Source organism: Asparagus officinalis, chromosome 8 (genome assembly GCF_001876935.1).
Source record: "Asparagus officinalis chromosome 8, Aspof.V1, whole genome shotgun sequence".
In the NCBI taxonomy this organism is placed as follows: Eukaryota; Viridiplantae; Streptophyta; class Magnoliopsida; order Asparagales; family Asparagaceae; genus Asparagus; species Asparagus officinalis.
This window is the reverse complement of record NC_033801.1, coordinates 17,389,638-17,408,431: the sequence shown is the minus strand read 5'-3', so window position 1 is coordinate 17,408,431 and position 18,794 is coordinate 17,389,638. Positions and strand designations below refer to the sequence as shown.

The 18,794-nt window shown below is 36.3% G+C and overlaps 2 protein-coding genes across 2 annotated transcripts; both read right to left on the bottom strand.

The window, feature by feature from the left end:
* Nucleotides 3,094-4,622, bottom strand: LOC109823024 (serine/threonine-protein phosphatase 7 long form homolog). Its single transcript, XM_020389340.1, has 5 exons — nucleotides 4,465-4,622; nucleotides 4,305-4,392; nucleotides 3,795-4,217; nucleotides 3,650-3,710; nucleotides 3,094-3,557 (listed from the first exon to the last, which is right to left on the bottom strand). Exons 1-5 carry the CDS (start codon nucleotides 4,605-4,607, stop codon nucleotides 3,247-3,249), a joined length of 1,026 nt encoding a protein of 341 aa, XP_020244929.1. The 5' UTR covers nucleotides 4,608-4,622; the 3' UTR covers nucleotides 3,094-3,246.
* Nucleotides 5,704-6,949, bottom strand: LOC109820934. Its single transcript, XM_020387131.1, has 2 exons — nucleotides 6,120-6,949; nucleotides 5,704-5,965 (listed from the first exon to the last, which is right to left on the bottom strand). The coding sequence occupies exons 1-2, from the start codon at nucleotides 6,947-6,949 to the stop codon at nucleotides 5,704-5,706; spliced, it is 1,092 nt and encodes a 363-aa protein (XP_020242720.1).

Genomic DNA, 18,794 nt, shown 5'->3' with positions numbered 1-18,794 from the left:
TACCCAAGCTAGATCTTAATCTTCAATAAGCTCGACTTGGTACACTTGCGAATGAAGCTTGAACTTGATCTTTAACTTTGAATGTACATTGCTTCACTCCACTATTCCTCTAACCTCCATTGGATATGATCGTTGAAGTTCTATTCCATCCATCCTCCAACTTGTTATTTGTCTACAATAAATAGAAAACCACAAACACTAGACAAACAACATTAGCTGTAAATTGTTTGTTAATCATTATCAAAACAAGAAGGCCAACAATGTATACTCTCCAAAGCCTTCATTTTGAAATTTGTGTACTTACTCATAATAATTATATATTTCACCTCTTTTATATGTGAAGTTTCATCGTGCATAACTTCTAAAGTGTTTCAAATTTCCTGCATAGTAGAAGAATTAGACACACATTTAAATTCTTCAATAGATGAAGAATAATAAAGAACATTTATTGCTTTTGCATTCAAAGAGTAAAGTTTTTTTACCACCAGGGGTCCACTTATCTCTAAGTGTGACTACAGTAGCCTCTTTAACAGTAGTAGTTGGTTCTCTATAGCTAGTTTTAACAATACTCCAAACTTCAAGATCATTGGACAAAAAGCAACCAACCAATAAGAATATATGAGATTTTATAGTGGTTCGAATAAACAATCATGCGCCTATTCTTCCTTCTTGCAAAAGAGCTTCCTCACTATGCGAAGAGCTCACTTGAATCACAAATCCAATTTAGTATGCTTACAAGACTGCACCCTAGTTTCTATTCGAAACCAGTCGTCTAACCTAACTACCACAATGAGTAACTCCTAGCCCTTCTAATCCCAACCCTCAAATCAACTAGCCCGGGTATGCCGTAAAAGAAGTTCGAAGTAAAACCAAACACATATAATAAGCTCAGAATAAAAGAATAATCTTATATTCCTTTTGTTAAAACAAATAGTTCCTTAAAGGACATAAGCGAAGCTTGATGAATAATGATGAAGAAAATCAAATCCAATGGCAACACTTCTTGCTAATATGATCATAAGATCTTGTGCACTTCAAGTAAGAGTTTGTCGAGGCTCCAGGAATCAAAACTTTCAACTTGATCTCTCAAATATCAAACCCTAGAATTCTCCTCTTTTTTCTCTCTCTTTCAATGTATAATCTCACGTAAAGTTAGGTCAGGAAAGATATATTCTAAACATGAAAGAAGTTGGAGTATATATATAAACAAGGAACAACGAGATTAAATCAACAAATAGTGTCAGGAGAACGTTGGAGTATATACGAAAGAACTTGGAGTATATATATAAACAAGGAACAACACAATTTGCCAACTTTACCATCAATAGTGGCTCTCGACTATCAATAGTGTCAGGAGAACGTTGATTGTTGAGAAGCCCACCGATGATAATCATGTCTCTAGACTTTGACACGATCGATGAGTCATAGTACCATCGTTGGTCATTACTTACCGTCGATGATCAGTGACCTACCACTAATAGAGGTAGTGCTAAAATCAGCTTTTGAGTTGATTTAGCGTCATTTCATCTTGTTCACATCCTATATCTATATTTACCTGTATTACAACATTGAGAAGCAATGCAATCTCTTTAATTCTCTGATTTTACACCAAATTAAAATTTGAACTTGTGGCGATGATTAATGTCTATACTATTGGTTGAAGCTTGAGGATTTTATTTTATCTCCAACATGATCACATAGCCCGAAGGCCCTTTTATCAGCCAAAGTCCACCTTCTTTGAGCGATATCTTTTTTTTTAAATCCACTTCGAAAGTCGTGAACACAAAATTAGAACCTAAGTCATCTTAAAATTATTGCAGTATGGTAAGCGAGAGAAAGAAGGCACCAACGTATTATATTAAAACTTTAAAATTATGATGAAAACCTAGAACTACAATTTTACGTTCCAGCACAAGTAGTAAAAAACAGAGCATTTTCTATGGAATCCGTGTATCACATTGTGGCTGAAGTTCTTTATGTAGCCGCCGCCGCAAAAAATTCTGGGTAAAATTTTCTATGTAGTCCTCTCCCAATGCCCGACGCCCGACGAAAAAAAAGGTTATTTCAATATTAGTCCCTCGCATCGCTAATATTTTCAAATTAGTCCTCCACATCATGATAATTCATATATGTCCCTCAAATAATCATACTGCTTACAATTAGGTCCCAGCTGGTTGACAATAATTAGATCTAAAAGATTATTTCTTTAAATCTACCTTGTAGTGATGACTTCCCCATTATACCCTTGAATTTTAACCTTGTGTTAGGAGTTTCTATTCGTTTTACGGTTTTTTTAATACATTTTTGCTGTAAACTAAGAAAATTATCACTAGTCCTGTAGCATTTTGAATTCAATTTAAATAAAAATAAAATTAGAAGAAATTTGTTTCTAGTTATCTATCGCGATAAAAGGGGGCAAGGGGAGTGGTGATTAGGGGTTCTAGATGGGAAAGTTTAACCAATGATCACTATTATAATTAACTATATGGGATTAAGGTTTAACTCAACCCAAGTTATCAAAATAAATGTTTACTTAAACAGAGAGATTTAATTTTAGGACAAATTTTCAAAATCAACCAAATTCGAGAATTAATTAGCAAAATCGACCTATTTGAACTTTAATCAGCAAAACCGACCATTTTCAGTCTTCTGAAAAGGGTCGGTTTTGCTGGCGAAAAATTTTTACGACATACACGGGACTGCTAGTCCCGTGTATTTCGTGGCAGTTTCGAATAACACGGGACTAGCAGTCCCGTGTTTTGTGCAGAGACTAACATCTCTATAAAAATGAAGTGCACGGGACTGCTAGTCCCGTGCACTTCCTGGGCGCAATGAAATGCACGGGACTAGCAGTCCCGTGCATTTCCTGCACGTTCACTGAAGTATTTCTGCTACGGGATAATTCCCTGTACAAACTCATATTTCAAATACAACAATCATAAATTACACCATTGCATAAATATATATCAATTCCCTGTACAAACTCATATGTCAATTCCCTGTATAAACACATATCAAATCTAAAAATTATAAAATACACCACAAACTTACGAATCCAAATCCAACAAATCACGCCACAAACTTACGAATCCAAATCCAACAAATCACGCCACAAACCCACTTACAAATCTAATAAGTCACACCACAATCTCAGCTACAAATCCAAAAACCATCTATTGTCCCGAAATACGTTTGTAATGTACATATCAAAATAGGATTGTAATTTATATAACAATACCAATTAGCTTACATACATCCAAGAACTCTTCTCCTCCTCCTTTGTCTTCGGCCTCCTCTATCCCGACCTTCGATGAGTTCATGATCCGGTTGCGTTTGTGGTTGTGACGGTCCAGCTCCATCGTCAACACGTTGGGAAGGCCCAGCTTCATTGTCGTTTCTGCGTCGTCCTCGTCTGTGTCGTTGTTGACGTGTGTATACTAATTGAGGTACTTCTCGTCCATCATGAAGGTCTTCATGAGTTCGATGTAAGGCTTGGTGAAGCCTCTGCATTATCGACTGATATATTGATGCATGTTTCTGTGCTTCGGGATATGTACCTGCGAGAGATAATTCAAAAAAATCCGAAATGCAAAAATTACTTTAAAATTCAAATTACAATATGTAAATTTTATATTTAATTCTATATTACCTGCTCGAGCCAATTCCAAGCCACTATTTGCAATGGTTTGAACATCATCTATTGCTGATACCTGCAAATTTTTAAAAAAACATAATTTAGCAATATTGAAAAATTCTAATAAAAATAAACTTAAAATAAATTTAAAAATACTTACTAATTCTCTCTCATCTATACCCCGAGGCACATATCCTCTTTGCAACTCAACCGGGGATGTGGTCGCATGGAGTATCCATCTTCTAGTTATCCTCCAATACCAAGTGTAGTAATCTGATTCCTGGGGAGTTGGCTCGATTTGCTCAACAATACAAAAATGTCTATCATTCCATCTGTGTATATAATTTTGATGCTCAGCTGCCCAGTCCTTTTGTTGGCCTCCTTTCTTCGCCTTCCTCTCTATTTTTTCAACAAATTGCGGAACATGTTGTGCAAGACCAAATTGTCGAAGCACGCGGTCCGGTACATGCATTTCTACTATCTCGAAACATATTAGAGGAACTCTGGCTCTCCATATAACTGGGTATTCTGTGCATATCGGGGGTAGATGATCGAGAAATGGGGTGTAGGGCTCCCATTCCATCTACAGAGTATTACATATAATTGTTGCATATCATTAAAACGAAAGTTGATATATAGAAGAAAAAACTCGTTTTTATAGAAATGATACCTGAAAAATCTTCATGCGGTCAAGCTCATTTCGGTAGAAATCTAACTGTCTCGCCGGGGTCTCGTCAAAACATTTTTGGACATTCCATCTGTGTTAGTTTCAAAATTCAGTACCAAATGAATAACTACAATTATATTTACTACGTTAAAAAATATAATACCTGCATCCTAGTGGAATTTGTCCGTCTAATTGTAAATTCACGCATAGTCTCGGCTTCAAATGCAGCCTCTCCCATGCCCATACTTGCAGTAAGCTGAGACATCCTTTGAGGTCACTATTTTTCATGAATGCAACCTTAGACATCTCTCTATATAGGTACGCCAAAACCGCACTACCCCACAATAACGCACCACATGTGTCCAAGTCCCCGATAAGTGGTAACCACCTAGCATTTTCACAACATTGACTCTGTTATCAAAATAAGCTAAATCAACAGACATAATTGTAAATACTGATAAAAATGATACCTGGCATGCACTTTATCTTTACTCGAATCTGGAAATAATATTGAACCGATCATGTGCATAATGTATGCACGTGCATGTTGCTCAATCAATATTTGCGGCGCATCAAAAGGCAACGGTACCGAGAATGTATTTTTTAGCCACTTCAATTTAATATTTCCTCCAGGCATTGACTCTGGAGCTACACCTAACAACTCCTCACACTTGTCCGGCCAAAAATGTCTATCGCTGCCGGTAACGCACGGACCATCTATGCGGAGACCAAGTATCATAGCTACATCCTGTAGCATAATAGTAGACTCTCCCATTCGAAAGTGGAAAGTGTTGGTCTCCGGCCTCCACCTATCTATTAAAGCGATGAGTAGGGGCCAATCGAGCCTCATCCAACGAAGCTTTGAACATGTCAAGAAGTCGGCCCGTCCTACAGCTGCTATTATGCGCTCATCCTCTAGATGCCAACGGCTATGGCTGAGGCTATGATTAACCATAACAATATCCGGGCCTCTCTGTAAAGCAAATGAATATATAAGAATACAATATTATAAGAATACAATATTGAAATTATACGAAACTTAGTTACCTCTGTAAAGGATATAACATGTGAACGGTGTCGAGGCTGGTCATATAGGACCTCATCACTCGTCGGTCCAGGCTCCATGGTGTATATACCTGCACATACAATTATAACATATCAATAACCGATCCACGACTAATTATATTGTCTACATTAAAATAAATCACAATTTGAATATGTCAATTATTACCAATTAATTGCTATCTATTGAGTCTAGCTGGACAACGAGGTCGAGTATGTCCCGGTTGTTTGCAAAGACTACATTTTTTATGCTTGACAATTCCTTCTCGTCCTTGATCTATGGTTCCCCTAATTCGTACAGATCGTGGTCGACCTGCTTGTCTCTTGTATTGAGGTGGAATTAGCCGTGATCCAGTATATTCAGGCCAATACCAACTATCATCGGGTGGATGAAAACTCTCACTGTATGTCTTTCGGTAATGAATTGTTGAATACCATGGTGAACAATACCGATTATATGGAATTCTCGCACCACCCGGCTGATTGGAGGAAGCCGCAAGAACATGTGCACAAGGTATTTTTTGAAGTTGTGGTATGTTACATGTGCAAGTGCAATCAACATCAAACAGTTTAACGGTGTAGATACCGTCATAATCCTGTACCTGCCATTCATTGTCATTGAATACAGTAATTTGACATAATCTTGCCGCCTCAATTCTTCTATGCAAAATAGACTCATTCTTTGGTGTGTAACGCGTTGTCCAGTCTACACCGTCCTCACGCCTTTTGTTGAAGTATGAGTTTAGCCTATAGAACGTTCTTGCAACCAATGATTGTATTGGCATAGCTCGTGCTCCTTTAAGAACGCCGTTAAAGCTCTCGGAGCAATTAGTTGTCATCATGCAAAACCGCACACCCTCATCCTTACATAATGCCCATCGATGCTCGAATTGAGGCTTCAAGTTATGTTCAATCCAATTATGTGCATCTAATGACAAAGACTTGATCTTCTCTCTACAATGTTCATACACTAATGTATCGGTTGCACACCCAGCTTGCCACAAAAGATTTTGCAAATTAATCTCACCGTGTTTTTTCTTAAAATTATCTCTTATATGCCTCAAACAATATCGATGGTGATGTGGTGCACCAAAACCCTCATGTAATGCCCTTATAATTCCTTTCATCCTATCTGAGATAAAAGTAATTAATCTGGGCGCACGGACACTAGGAATCCACTTGTATATAAGTTCAAAGAACCACTTCCAACTAGAAGTATCCTCTACCTCCACAACTGCAAATGCTAGAGGAAATAAACCGCCATTTGCATCTACACCGGTCGCCACAAGAAGCACGCCTTTGTACTTGTCATATAGATGTGTACCGTTAATGCTCAATAACGGACGACAAAAAGTGAAGCCCTTAATAGCCGGACCAAATGCCCAAAATACTCGAGTGAACCTCTCCATCCCCGGTGCAATCTCTTCAGACAATATTTCATATTCAGTACCCGGATTATTTCGCTTGATAGCTTCGAGATACTGTGGAAGTAATTCATAAGATTTTTCCCAATCTCCAAATATTTTCGACAACGCTTTCCTCCTTGCATCATATGCCTTATATTTAGATATCTTAATGCCTCGCATATCATACACCCTTTGAAATATCTAACTTGCATTTAGATCAAGTTCAGCTCTAACTTCAGGCATAATTAGCTTACATATATAAGAGGAAGATGCAGAATAATGATCGACGTCCACCGACGGATTGCAACATGTATGAAGCCCGCAATATCTAGATCGACGTCCACCGACGGATTGCAACATGTATGAAGCCCGCAATATCTAGATATTACAAATTGGCCATTTGTTGATTTCCTCACAGCGGCATTTAGCAACCAAGGACATTTCCTGTTTCTCTCATCTTGCTCATTTGCATGCTCTACTTCATTCTTCTCGTTGAAATAACATTTTACATAGTAGTTGGTTGTATTAGTGCTCTACTTCATTCTTCTCGTTGAAATAACATTTTACATAGTAGTTGGTTGTATTAGTTTTTACAGGCTTAAATTTGACCTGATTTTTTATAGACCATTCTCGCACCGCAAAGATCAATGCTTCCTTGCTCTCGAATAGGTCCCCTTTTTTAAAAGTGAAGTCTTCAGGCCGTTGAAAGTTTGGACCAACATCAACAAATTCAGCTTGCGAAGTATTTATCCAATATTCATTATGAAACTCGTCGGGCAACGGATCTTCAACTTCCACATAATCATTGTTAACATTAAATTGATCCATCAAACGAGAATCATTATCGATTCCAACTGCCACATGCATGCTATCAATTTGCACGTCTTCTTCTTCAATATCTTCTGAGTCATCATTTACTTCTTCTTCTACAATTGATCCGGCCGGTAGATCACCCGTAACATAGCCCGATGCATCGTTAAATATAGTACTTGACGTCCCACCAAGAGAATGCCCACTTAAATGTTGTAGTTAACACCATGGCTCTTGACTTGGAGATGTCATAAAACCACTCGACTCATTGTCTAAGTCCATCATCCGAGAAAACTCTCCTTGTGGTCGTGAAACTTGGGCAAATTCTTGAATCGGATACTTCTCAATGAACAACTCAACTGACACTTGCTTCTCCACTAATTGTTTCATGTCATTCAATTCCTCATCGTCGGTAATCGCCACAGCAATAGTTCTACTCTCATTTATCGGACAATTGAAGAACACTTTAATTGCATACCATGCTTTATTAATTTTCGTAACTCTGTATATTTCATTCATCATTCCATCAAAATTTAATGACTTGGATAACATAAATATTTTCCTAGAACCTCCCTCATACATCGGCATACTATTCAATCCGACGCCGAGGCTCCCATTAAAGGAGCAAATAATGGGTATAGAGTTTGCCATCGAAGCTGAAAATCAACAGTCCATCATATGTAAATAATCTATTATAACTGTAAATATTAATCTTAATTTAAAGTCAAATTTAAAACCCTAATCTCAACTACAAAGCAAATAATTGCTAAATTCTCTAATCCCAAATCATATTATTCATGTCTAAATTATGGTTAAACCCTAATATCAAATCACATTATTCATGTCTAAACCCTAATCACATTATTCATGACTAAACCCTAATTCCCTAATATCAACTAAATACATTCCCAAATTTCAACTTTAATCCCAAATCTCAATTAAATCCATTCCCAAATCTCAACCATAATTCCCAAATCTCTACCCAAATCGATTCCCAAATCTGAAATTTCATGGCTAATCAAAAAAAAAAAACCACATTTACCTTGATCGTCGGGCGGCGGTCGGAGCGCGCTTGGTCGGCGGCGGCGGTGGTCGGAGGGCGCTTGGTCGGCGGCAGGCGATGGTGTCGGAGTGTCCTTGGGCGGTGGTCGTGGTCCGGCGTCGATGGTTTGAGGAGTGGGATGAAAGGGGGGGGGGGGTGAAAGGGTCTGGGTGAAAAGGAGTGGCGGTGAATTTAGCGGGTGGTTTTTTTACACCCCCGTGCGCACGATGACTGCTAGTCCCGTGTTATTCGAAACTGCTCCGAAGATACACGGCGACTAGCAGTCCCGTGTATGTCGTGAAAAATTTTTCGCCAGATCCACAAAACCGACTGCACCCTTTTCAGAAGAAAAGGTGTCGGTTTTGCTTGAATTAAAGTTCAAATGTCGATTTTGCTATTAATTGCTCGGAATTTGGTTGATTTTGAAAATTTGTCCTTATTTATGGGCAATGTGATGCTTTGAGAGGACCATAATAAGAATATCCATGATTTAGAAGACTTAATTTGGAATATTTGTTGGGCCTTCTTGTTTTGATCGATGTTTAACAAACAATTTATCACATAATGTTGTTTGTCTAGTATTTGTGTTTTCCGTATGGTATTGTAAGACAACCAACGTAGTTGGAGGATGGATGGAATAGAGCTTCACGATCATTCCAAAGGAGGTTTGGCGGAATGTCGGTGAAGGCCTTGCAGTTCAAAGTTTTAAGATCAAAGTTCAAGGCTGCTCACCGCGAGAATTACCAAGTAGAGCTTATTGAAGACCAATCAAGCTTGGGATTAATTTTAGTTTAGGATTTATATTATGTGTGTTAGATACTCTAAGTCATATAATATACACACACGTATTTGGGTTTCTATGTATATATATAGTTATATATATAATGCATTGGTTTTAGATTTTTCATGTTTTGGACCTACTTGCAAAATAGCATGAGTTTTCACAAAATGAAAATTCAAATTTGAGAAATTCTTTTCTAAGCATTTTGTTTGTTTCATGTTTCTCAAACATGTCGTAAAAGTTTCATCAAGTTTGGAAATTGATTTGTTTATGTTTAATGGAAATTTCACAAAAATCATGTTTTTCGTTCGTAGGATGTTTCTGCATGTTTTTAACAAAATTACGCATGAGTTTTCATAATGGGAAGTGAATATTCAGAAATTATTTCTTTGTGTTTTATATACATGTTTATGCAAACTTCCCTCAAAGATTTTTACTATTTTTAGAGTTGATTTACTGTGGCCCAGAATTGAATTTTAAAAACATCCCGTATATGTTAACAGTTTTTGCAGAAAACTATGAAATTTGTGTTGCAAATATTTATTTCTCTCACGGGAAAAGTATTTTTCAGAAATTATTTCTCATGAACAATGTTTCATCTACATGTCTAGAACATTCTCACAAAATTTCATAATTTTTGGAGTTCATTTCAGCTATTTTAAAATTGATCTTACAAAATAGCTGCAGCACTGAGCTACAGTAACTCCGGTGCGACCTCGAGTACTGTAGGCACCGACGCCGCCCCGGGCCGGCCCCCCACAGTTGCTAGCACGTAATGGCTAGTTCTGTTTTTTGTTTATTTAATATTTGGAGTGTGTTTTTTCTTGGTTTTTAAGATCTTGTTTTCATGAGCCTAATATATACCCCATTGCTGATGTCTTTTCAAGTGAACCAAGAGAGTTTTAAAACTAGTTTAAGAAAGTTTTAATCAAGGGTTTAAGTTTGTTTTTAGTGTTTGTTTAAAAAGCTTTTAAGCATTTACAAGAGTTTGGTTTGTGGAGCAAATTTCACAAGAGCAAGTGGAGATCATCCTTGGTGTTTGAGCATTCATTCTTCTCCCTCTCTCTTGTCATCTATAGAGAAGTTTCCTTAAACTCAATTCTAGCATTTTATAAGTTTGTTCTTAATTTCATAAGCTAGATTTCATATTGAGTTTATATTGTTTTATCTCTTTGTTCACACACAACCTATTGAGCTTATTGTATTTACATTCATAGTATAATTTGGGGTTGTGGGTTTGTGACTAAGAGTTGTGCTTAATTGAGTTCTCACCTTGTTAGAGAGAACAATCATTTGTCATATTGTGCCTAATTGTGAGGATTCACTTGTAATACACTTGTACACCGAGAGAAGTGTGTGGTGAGAGACGGGGTCGAATCCAAGAGGAGTGGCGTCGGTTGACGTGCCTAGGGAGAGGTTGTAACCGAGCACTTGAGGAGGAGGACACGGGCTAGGACCAACACTTAGTGTGTGAGGTGTGATTGCATAGTGATTGTATTGTGTGGTGTAAACGTTATTCGGGTGAACGTAGAAAACCCGGTTGTGATAGTGGAGATCTCCTCGAGGTGAGGAGCGGAGACGTAGGTCGTGGGGACCGAACTCCGTAATCATATTGTTTGTTTGTGATTTCATTAGCGCACTTACTTTTATGTTCTTATCTTATATCGCCTTTGTATATTGCTTGTTGATTATATTGCCCACTATCTAGTTTAGATTGTTTACCCTTGAGTTTATATATCCTTGCACATATATTGTCTATATCTCTTTGTTAGGATATATCTTATTGTTTATATATCCTTACATATTTTTCTATCATATAGGATATATCACCTTGTGTATATTGCATATTCTTGCACATAACTCTTTGTATATTTATCTTACAAGAATATATTTGTTAATTAGTTTAATTAGCATTTAATCGGATTAGATTAGCATAAGACCCTAATCACCCCCTCTAGGGTCTAACAATATTGAGATTGAGGGACTAATATTGAAATAACTCAACGAAAAAAAAAACCCTTCCCTTGCGTCTCATTGTTGTTCGGTACCGAAAGGAGACAGGTCACCGGATGCATGCGTCCGTCCGCGTAACCAATAATTGAGATATGGGGGCCTCCCACTTATTACTATCGGTAGGTACGAAAGGAGACAAGATGCATGTGTCCACATGTCCAACCAATGAGCTATGGGAACAACATGATTTACCAAGTACATCACGAGTTGCCACGTACATCACACTCATTAAATTTGCCTACTCGGGTCCCATGTTTTCGGTCTTAAAGATATTTTTCTTAAATAAATATACATAAATAAACATGCAGTGATGCTATTTGGCACGCGAGCCCCGGCGCCGCGCAGGAGTAATGACAAAGGCTGATGCCTCCACCAATATCCAATTATCGATCTACTACAATATTTCTTGACATAAAATTATACTAGAACGCATGCCTTTACTATAGATTTGCGTTCTCCTTAATTGATCTACTGAAGTATTTCTTGAGGTAAAATACCAGAACACATGCCTTTGCTATGGAAAATGATTTAAGGACCCAAATTATGGGACCAAGGGAGGGGACATGTGAGGTGTCCCCTCCCTATTGCATAATGAGTTGGCCATACCAACTCATGCCAACTCATTATGCAATAGAGAGGGGACACCTCACCTGTCCCCTCCCTTGGTCCCATATTTTGGGTCCCCGTAGCAGATTTACATTCTTTTTTTTTCTAAATTGTTGTGAAGAGAACATTCCTTTTAATACAAACAGTTGATATCCATTTATATTATAATATTATATAAAATTAAAGCCAAATAGAGGCTGTCATAATTTAAAGGAATATTGGAGGACTGTTGCGCGCCGTGCGGAAGCGTACTCGACAACTAAACTAGTCGGTGAGTGATGAGAGAAGAAAACCAAAACCAAACACGAGTACAATTCACCAAAATACGACACAAATCAAACCAAACACAGAGATTTACGTGGTTCGCCAATTGCCTATGTCCACGGAGAGAGGATGGGGAGATTTTACTATATGGAGGAGAAATACAACGGGTTACAACTCACAAAATCACTCAAATAAAACCCTAACCAAAGCTCTCAACTCCCTCACAATATCCCCCTCTCAAAGTGTTCAAAATAATGCTAATTCTCTCCTTTTGAAACCCTAAAAAACATGATTCTATTTATAACAAAACACAATCCCAAACAGATTGAGATTCTAAAAATGAGTCTGCCACACCCTGGTGTGGCACACACCACACCCCTGAAAAACAGGACAGACTCTGTCATACCATGGTGTGGCAGACACCACACCCATGTCAATAGGGCAGATTTTGCAACTGGGTGTGGCAGACACCACACCATGGTGTGGTGGAATCTGTCTTGCTTATTTTTCATGTTTTTCTCAATTCTTTTCCTCAATTCCTTCGTCGTTTTCACAAGGACATCTCCTCCTTTCCATTTTAATTGAAGGGGTAAAATAGTAATTTGGTAAGAAATGATTTCTCTCATTTTTTTTACCTCTTGTTTTCTTTTAGAACATTCACTATTATTCAATGTCATTATAATAAGATTAGTACAAACATAGTTGAATCTGCGCTATGATTTAAATTATAAAATATACAAAGACAAAGTCATACTAGTATGTAAGTTTCTTGCCCTATAGTTTCCTCTAGGTTGCACTTATATCCTCTCACTTGTTTTTTGCACCACTTATATATCCTAAAGTTTTTAAAACTTTCAGTAATATATCCTCACTTTTTTTATGTGATCTCCACTTGTTTTTTATATCATTTATATACCCTAAAGTTCTTAAAATTTATACTCAAATACCGTAAAGTTTTTACAATTGACAATTAAATACCCCGAAATTTTTAAAATTTATACTTAAATACCCTCAAGATTGCAAATTGTATTCAAGTGCAAGTTTTCAAAACTTTAGAGTACATAAGTGATATGAAAACAAATTAGGGTATATAAATACAAGTTTTAAAAAACTTTACGGTATACAAGTGCAATTAAGCCAAATGAAATATTATAAACTACTAAATAAAATGTAAAAAGTTAGTTAGGAACATTTATAAATGTAATTAAATTATATATAACTAAGTAAAGTTCTACATTAAATTTTAGGATAAAATGACTAACTCTCCCTTAAAGTATTGTTGAAGTCTCAAATTGCACCCTAAAGTATCAATTTGTCTATTTTCCTCCTTATACTATATTTCTTTGCTCAATACATGCCTTTTGTCAAATAACCATTAAATACTTAATGGATGATGGTGCAGCATATCATTTTTTAGGGTTTTTATTGAATTTACAAATAACGCTAAACAATTTTCAAAAATTATAAAAGACATCGCTAAAAGTTGGAAATTATAAAAAACACATGAAAATTATAAATCACCTCTTGAAAAGATGAAATTTATAAACGTTGAAAAATCAAAAAATAGACAGAACACCTTGAAAATTTTAAAATTACAAAAAAACCCTAAATTTTTTAAAAAAATACAAAAAGCCCGCTAAAAATCTGAAAACTGAAATAGATCTTTTAAAAATCAAAATTTACAAAAAGAATGCCTTAAAAATCCAAACACCATAAAAATTCCCTAAAAATTTACAAATGGTCCCCTAAAAGATAGATATATTTTTGAAATTTTAAGGTGTTTCTTGTAATTTTTAGAATTTTTATTTGTTTTCTATAGATTTGGAATTTTTTATGATCGATTTGTAATTTTTCAGACATCTAGAGATGTGCTTGTAATTATGTATTTCAAGGTACTTTTTGTAATTTAGAAAACTTGATTGCCTTTTTTAAATTCTAAAATTATTAGTGGCCGTTTATAATTTTCATATTTTCATGAGAATAGTTTATATTTTTCTCAATTTTAAGCGTGTTTTTAATAATTTTTATTTTTGTTTCATTGTGTCTTTTTTATAAATTTAAAACTTTTTAGGGGTTGTCTGAAGTTTTAAAATACCATTAAGTTTTTAACAATTGTCTCACAAAGGGACCCCCTTAGCCAAATAAAAATAATAAAACGAAGAAAATAGGCCAAAGTGATAATATAGGAGCAAGATGAGAGTTCAACGGTACTTTAAGAAGGATATAGTCATTTTATCCTAAATTCTATAAGTAACTAGAATATATCGTTATTGAATTAATTATGAATATTTAATGTATACGCATAAAATATTCTTTTGATAGTTAAATTTACAGGAACGAGGAGGCAAATCCTCACAACATCTACTTATACTGGGATGCAATAGAATCCATCTTTGACAATTATAGATTTGATTTGATTTTTAAAATCTACAATATTATTGCATATATTTATTCAGTTTTTGTATACAGACTTCATGAAAAATAAATATATATATACACATTTTAAATTTAATTTTACATGCTTTTTACTACAGGTAGAGAAAATTATTGTTTCTTACACATGCACTGCACATGCCTGTTAGTATAATTAAATAGACGACATGGACATTTGTAATCCATTCTAAAAATAACACTTGATTATCATATTCTCATTAATTGTCTTTATTCCTATTATACACTCACTAGAATTAATCATAATCTTTTATTAATCAATAACGGCTATAAGAAAAGAAGTGTCTCTTCACTAATTTTTAGTAATGAAGAAAATTCGAATCAAGCCGTGTTTGGATTTGATATTATTTTGGGTTAATAAGTCTTCATCGTTTAAAATAAAATAGTAAAGTGTTTTGTTCAAAATTATAGGAGGCATTAGGTTAAAAAGAAACAGTCCAAAGAATTTGGACTAAACAATGAGCGGAGGTGTTACTTTGGTTTAAATCTAAAATGACTCTGCACCCCCACCCTCAGCCAGCCAAAAAAAAAAAAAGCTTTACCAAAAATTACAAAAAATTTCAGTGATGATTTTCTACTCATCTGCTACCGTTATATAAGGATAACAAAGAAAAAAATTGTCGCGCGCGGAAATGCTGTGACATACGGTAATGTGGTAGAAGCATTGTGGATTTGTTGGTGTTATAAGCATCTTCTAACTCATTTTTCATCTCAAATTTCTCAATTCCATTCATGAATTTGTTGGTGACATATTGTCATCGCCTAGTTGAAAATAATTATATCTATAGCATTTACTCTATGGCTATCATAATAATTCCCTTCAAGGCTTTGAGATATGATGCACGTTGTTATTGTCGTATCAATTTTAACGGTTTCGAATGAATAGAACTTTTTACATGGCTTGACGGAGGGTCAAACCACGACGGGTTCACCTCAAATTTGGTGTGATGGGGTTTTAGAATATGTAGATCAAGTTTAACGGAGCGGGTCATCCACAATGTAGCTCAATCAAGTGATCATCAATGACTAAGAAACTTAGTGGACGTCCACTTAAGCTGACATAAGTTTTTGAGAAAAACTTATGTCAACTTAAGTGGACATCACCCGTTGTGGTTTGATCCTTCATCCACTCGTATCAATTTTAACGGTTTCGAATGAATAGAACTTTTTACATGGCTCGATGGAGGGTCAAACCACGACGGGTTCACCCCAAATTTGGTGTGATGGGGTTTTAGAATATGTAGATCAAGTTTAACGGAACGGATCATCCACAATGTAGCTCAATCAAGTGATCATCAATAACTAAGAAACTTAGTGGACGTCAACTTAAGTTGACATAAGTTTCTCTCTCTCTCTCTCGCCACTCATATTGTAAAACCCCGAAATTTTATAATGAAATTGTGTGAATAAATAGTAATAAATCTTTCTTTTGTGATAAATAACTATATATATATAAGATGTATATATTTATCAGTGTTTGGGAACCCAACATGTGTTTATAAGTGAGAGAAATCGAGTGTTATGGCCAGCATTTGAGATGCCTAGCAGCAAACATTTTTGTGCTGCGCGGTCGACCGCGTCGGTCGACCGCACAGCGAATCAGAGGGTTTTCTCAGGTTCGGGTTCAAACGGGTTCGGGTCGGGTTTGTGAGTTGGTATATATGCTAATATATCCGAGAGAGCCCCTTTTGAGATCTGAAATCAAAACCCTAGCCCCCCTCTCTTCCCTTAAACCCTAATCCTCTTTGTTTGGTGATTTGGGAGAAGTTCTTGAGGATTTGCAGCAGTTCTTGGTGGGATTCAGCGAAGGAAAACGATCTCCTTCAGTTTCAGCGATCTGTTGCTCACCAGAGGCGAGTAACTTTTCGCCCAACTCCACCCCCTTTTGTTTTCATGTCAAAACTTGAGTTTTATTTGGTTTTATTGAGCCAAAATCGTATTTTTGAATAGCTAATAGATCATTATGGCTCATAATATGAGATTCAGGTTTTTCCTTATTTTAAAAGCTCACCAATGAATTTTATTATGGAGGTATAGATCTGAATACGTTTTAAAAAGGAGAAAAATCCTGTTTTTATTGTTAACTATACATAGAACATGTTTAATTATGTTTGGGATCTTGGTAATGATTTCTAAATGTGTAAGCTTCAGGGCAGCGTCTGCCCTCTGCGCGGTCGATCGCGGCGGTCGACCGCGACGTTCTGTCGGTCGACCGATATGCCTAGAGGTCGACCGCCAGACTCGTATCAGAGTGCGGTCGACCGAGTCGGTCGACCGACGCGCTGTCTGTTGCAAAAATTCCTGTTTTGGTGTATTTTGAGTATTTTACTCATGTTCGATAGTTTGCCTGGATAATCTGACCTTGGCATTTAGTCTCACTATGTATCCATGCATGATAGATGACCTGAGGGTATAAATTGGGGACTTATACACTGATTTGAGTGTGGATTGATATAAGTAGATTTCACTATATATCACAGTGATAATTTCACTATCTCACAGTCCTCGTGTTGGACTATAATCCATAGAAGTCCTCGTGTTGGACTATAATCCATTTCAGTCCTCGTGTTGGACATTTGCCACTTATTCTATGAGTTTGGAAACCACAATATACAATTCCTGTTTCGGACCTAGTTCTTAACCCTGAATATGACTTTCTCACAGAAGATCACGACATGATGGTTATGTAGATTTTGACATGACACTTATGTAAACTTTAACATGATATTCATGTAGGCTATGATATGGCACTGCACTATTGTTCTGAGATTTGTGTATTTCTTTTATTATTATTCCTGTACTAGAACCTCGGGTTTGGTAATTAGGGGTTTACAATTTGAGATATAAGGTATATACATGAGGGTTTCCTTGTTTGGATTATTTCGCTCGACGTACCTATTCTCGCGTTGTAAATTTCTAAATACTAAAACCCTCTTTTGTGAGATCAATGATTTTAGATCTACTATGTATTAACTATATTTTCTTATATAACGAGCCCTATTCCCTTGGGGTTGGTTGTGATGTTGCTCGCTAGCGCTTTGACGCTCGTTGTCCCTCCCCCTTTCAGGTAACGAGCCAGGAGCCCGGAGAGTCGCAGGTTGATGGCGACACACTTTAGTGTTCAGCTGTCTATTTTAGCTATGTTATTTTGGAGCTCCACTGTAGTTTTTGGTTTAGACATTTGAGAGTCTTGTTCTAGAAGTTGTAAAGGCTGTGTGCCTTATTTCCTCTTGTCAGACATTTGTATTTGAGACGTATTGAGTATTCCAGTTATCTATTCAGACATTGACTATGTATTGCTGTATGTTGGATGATGAGATATTTATGTGATTTCATTTCATCAGTATTTCTTGTGTTATCTTTCATTTGCTTTTGTACCTACACCTGTTGTTCATTCTACTAGATAGATGTTAATTGTGATGGTGAAACATGTTATTGCACGGTGTGGTGCATGGCAGGTTTGACATTCTTGGTTTCACCTTGGACTGCAGCCTTGTGTGAACCTAGGGGCGTCACAGTTGGTATCAGAGCTCCAGTTCCAGTATCCTTAGGATCATCCTGTGTCGAGTCGTGGAGCTAGGATAGAGTTTCTTAGGATTTATGTATAGAGTCCGCTAAGGATTTCCTAGTATGAGTGAGGACGATATATGCGTATATCTCAAAATTTGAGAAATTTTTTTTTATATTATGACAACTATTTGGTGTAAATGCAAAGTATTTGTGTGAATACTATATGTTGTGAAAATTTTAATGTGATACGTTATTTATAAAGGTCTGTTTTGACTCATAAACTTTATTTTTCTTATCACCAGAGAGAGATAGATGGCAGGACGTGGTAAACCTCGTACCAGGTTACATATCCTCATGCACTTCTCAACCCATGTGAATGTGGTCCCCCATTTGAATGAGTATAGGGGATTGTGTCACCTCACTACTAAGTACAAAATTTGTGCTGGGTACCAAGCATACCCATATTTCTCTCTCTCTCTCTCTCTCTCTCTCTCTATATATATATATATATATATATATATATATATATATATATATATATATATATA

Coding starts and splice junctions, on each gene's coding strand:
- LOC109820934 (XM_020387131.1), bottom strand. CDS start 6,949: ATGCGAGGCATTAAGATATCTAAATATAAGGCATATGATGCAAGGAGG. Junction 5,966..6,119: donor CAATCATTGGTTGCAAGAAC/GTTCTATAGGCT, acceptor AATGAATGGCAG/GTACAGGATTATGACGGTAT.
- LOC109823024 (XM_020389340.1), bottom strand. CDS start 4,607: ATGTCTAAGGTTGCATTCATGAAAAATAGTGACCTCAAAGGATGTCTC. Junction 4,393..4,464: donor CAAATTCCACTAGGATGCAG/GTATTATATTTT, acceptor AAACTAACACAG/ATGGAATGTCCAAAAATGTT. Junction 3,558..3,649: donor CTTGGAATTGGCTCGAGCAG/GTAATATAGAAT, acceptor TATCTCTCGCAG/GTACATATCCCGAAGCACAG.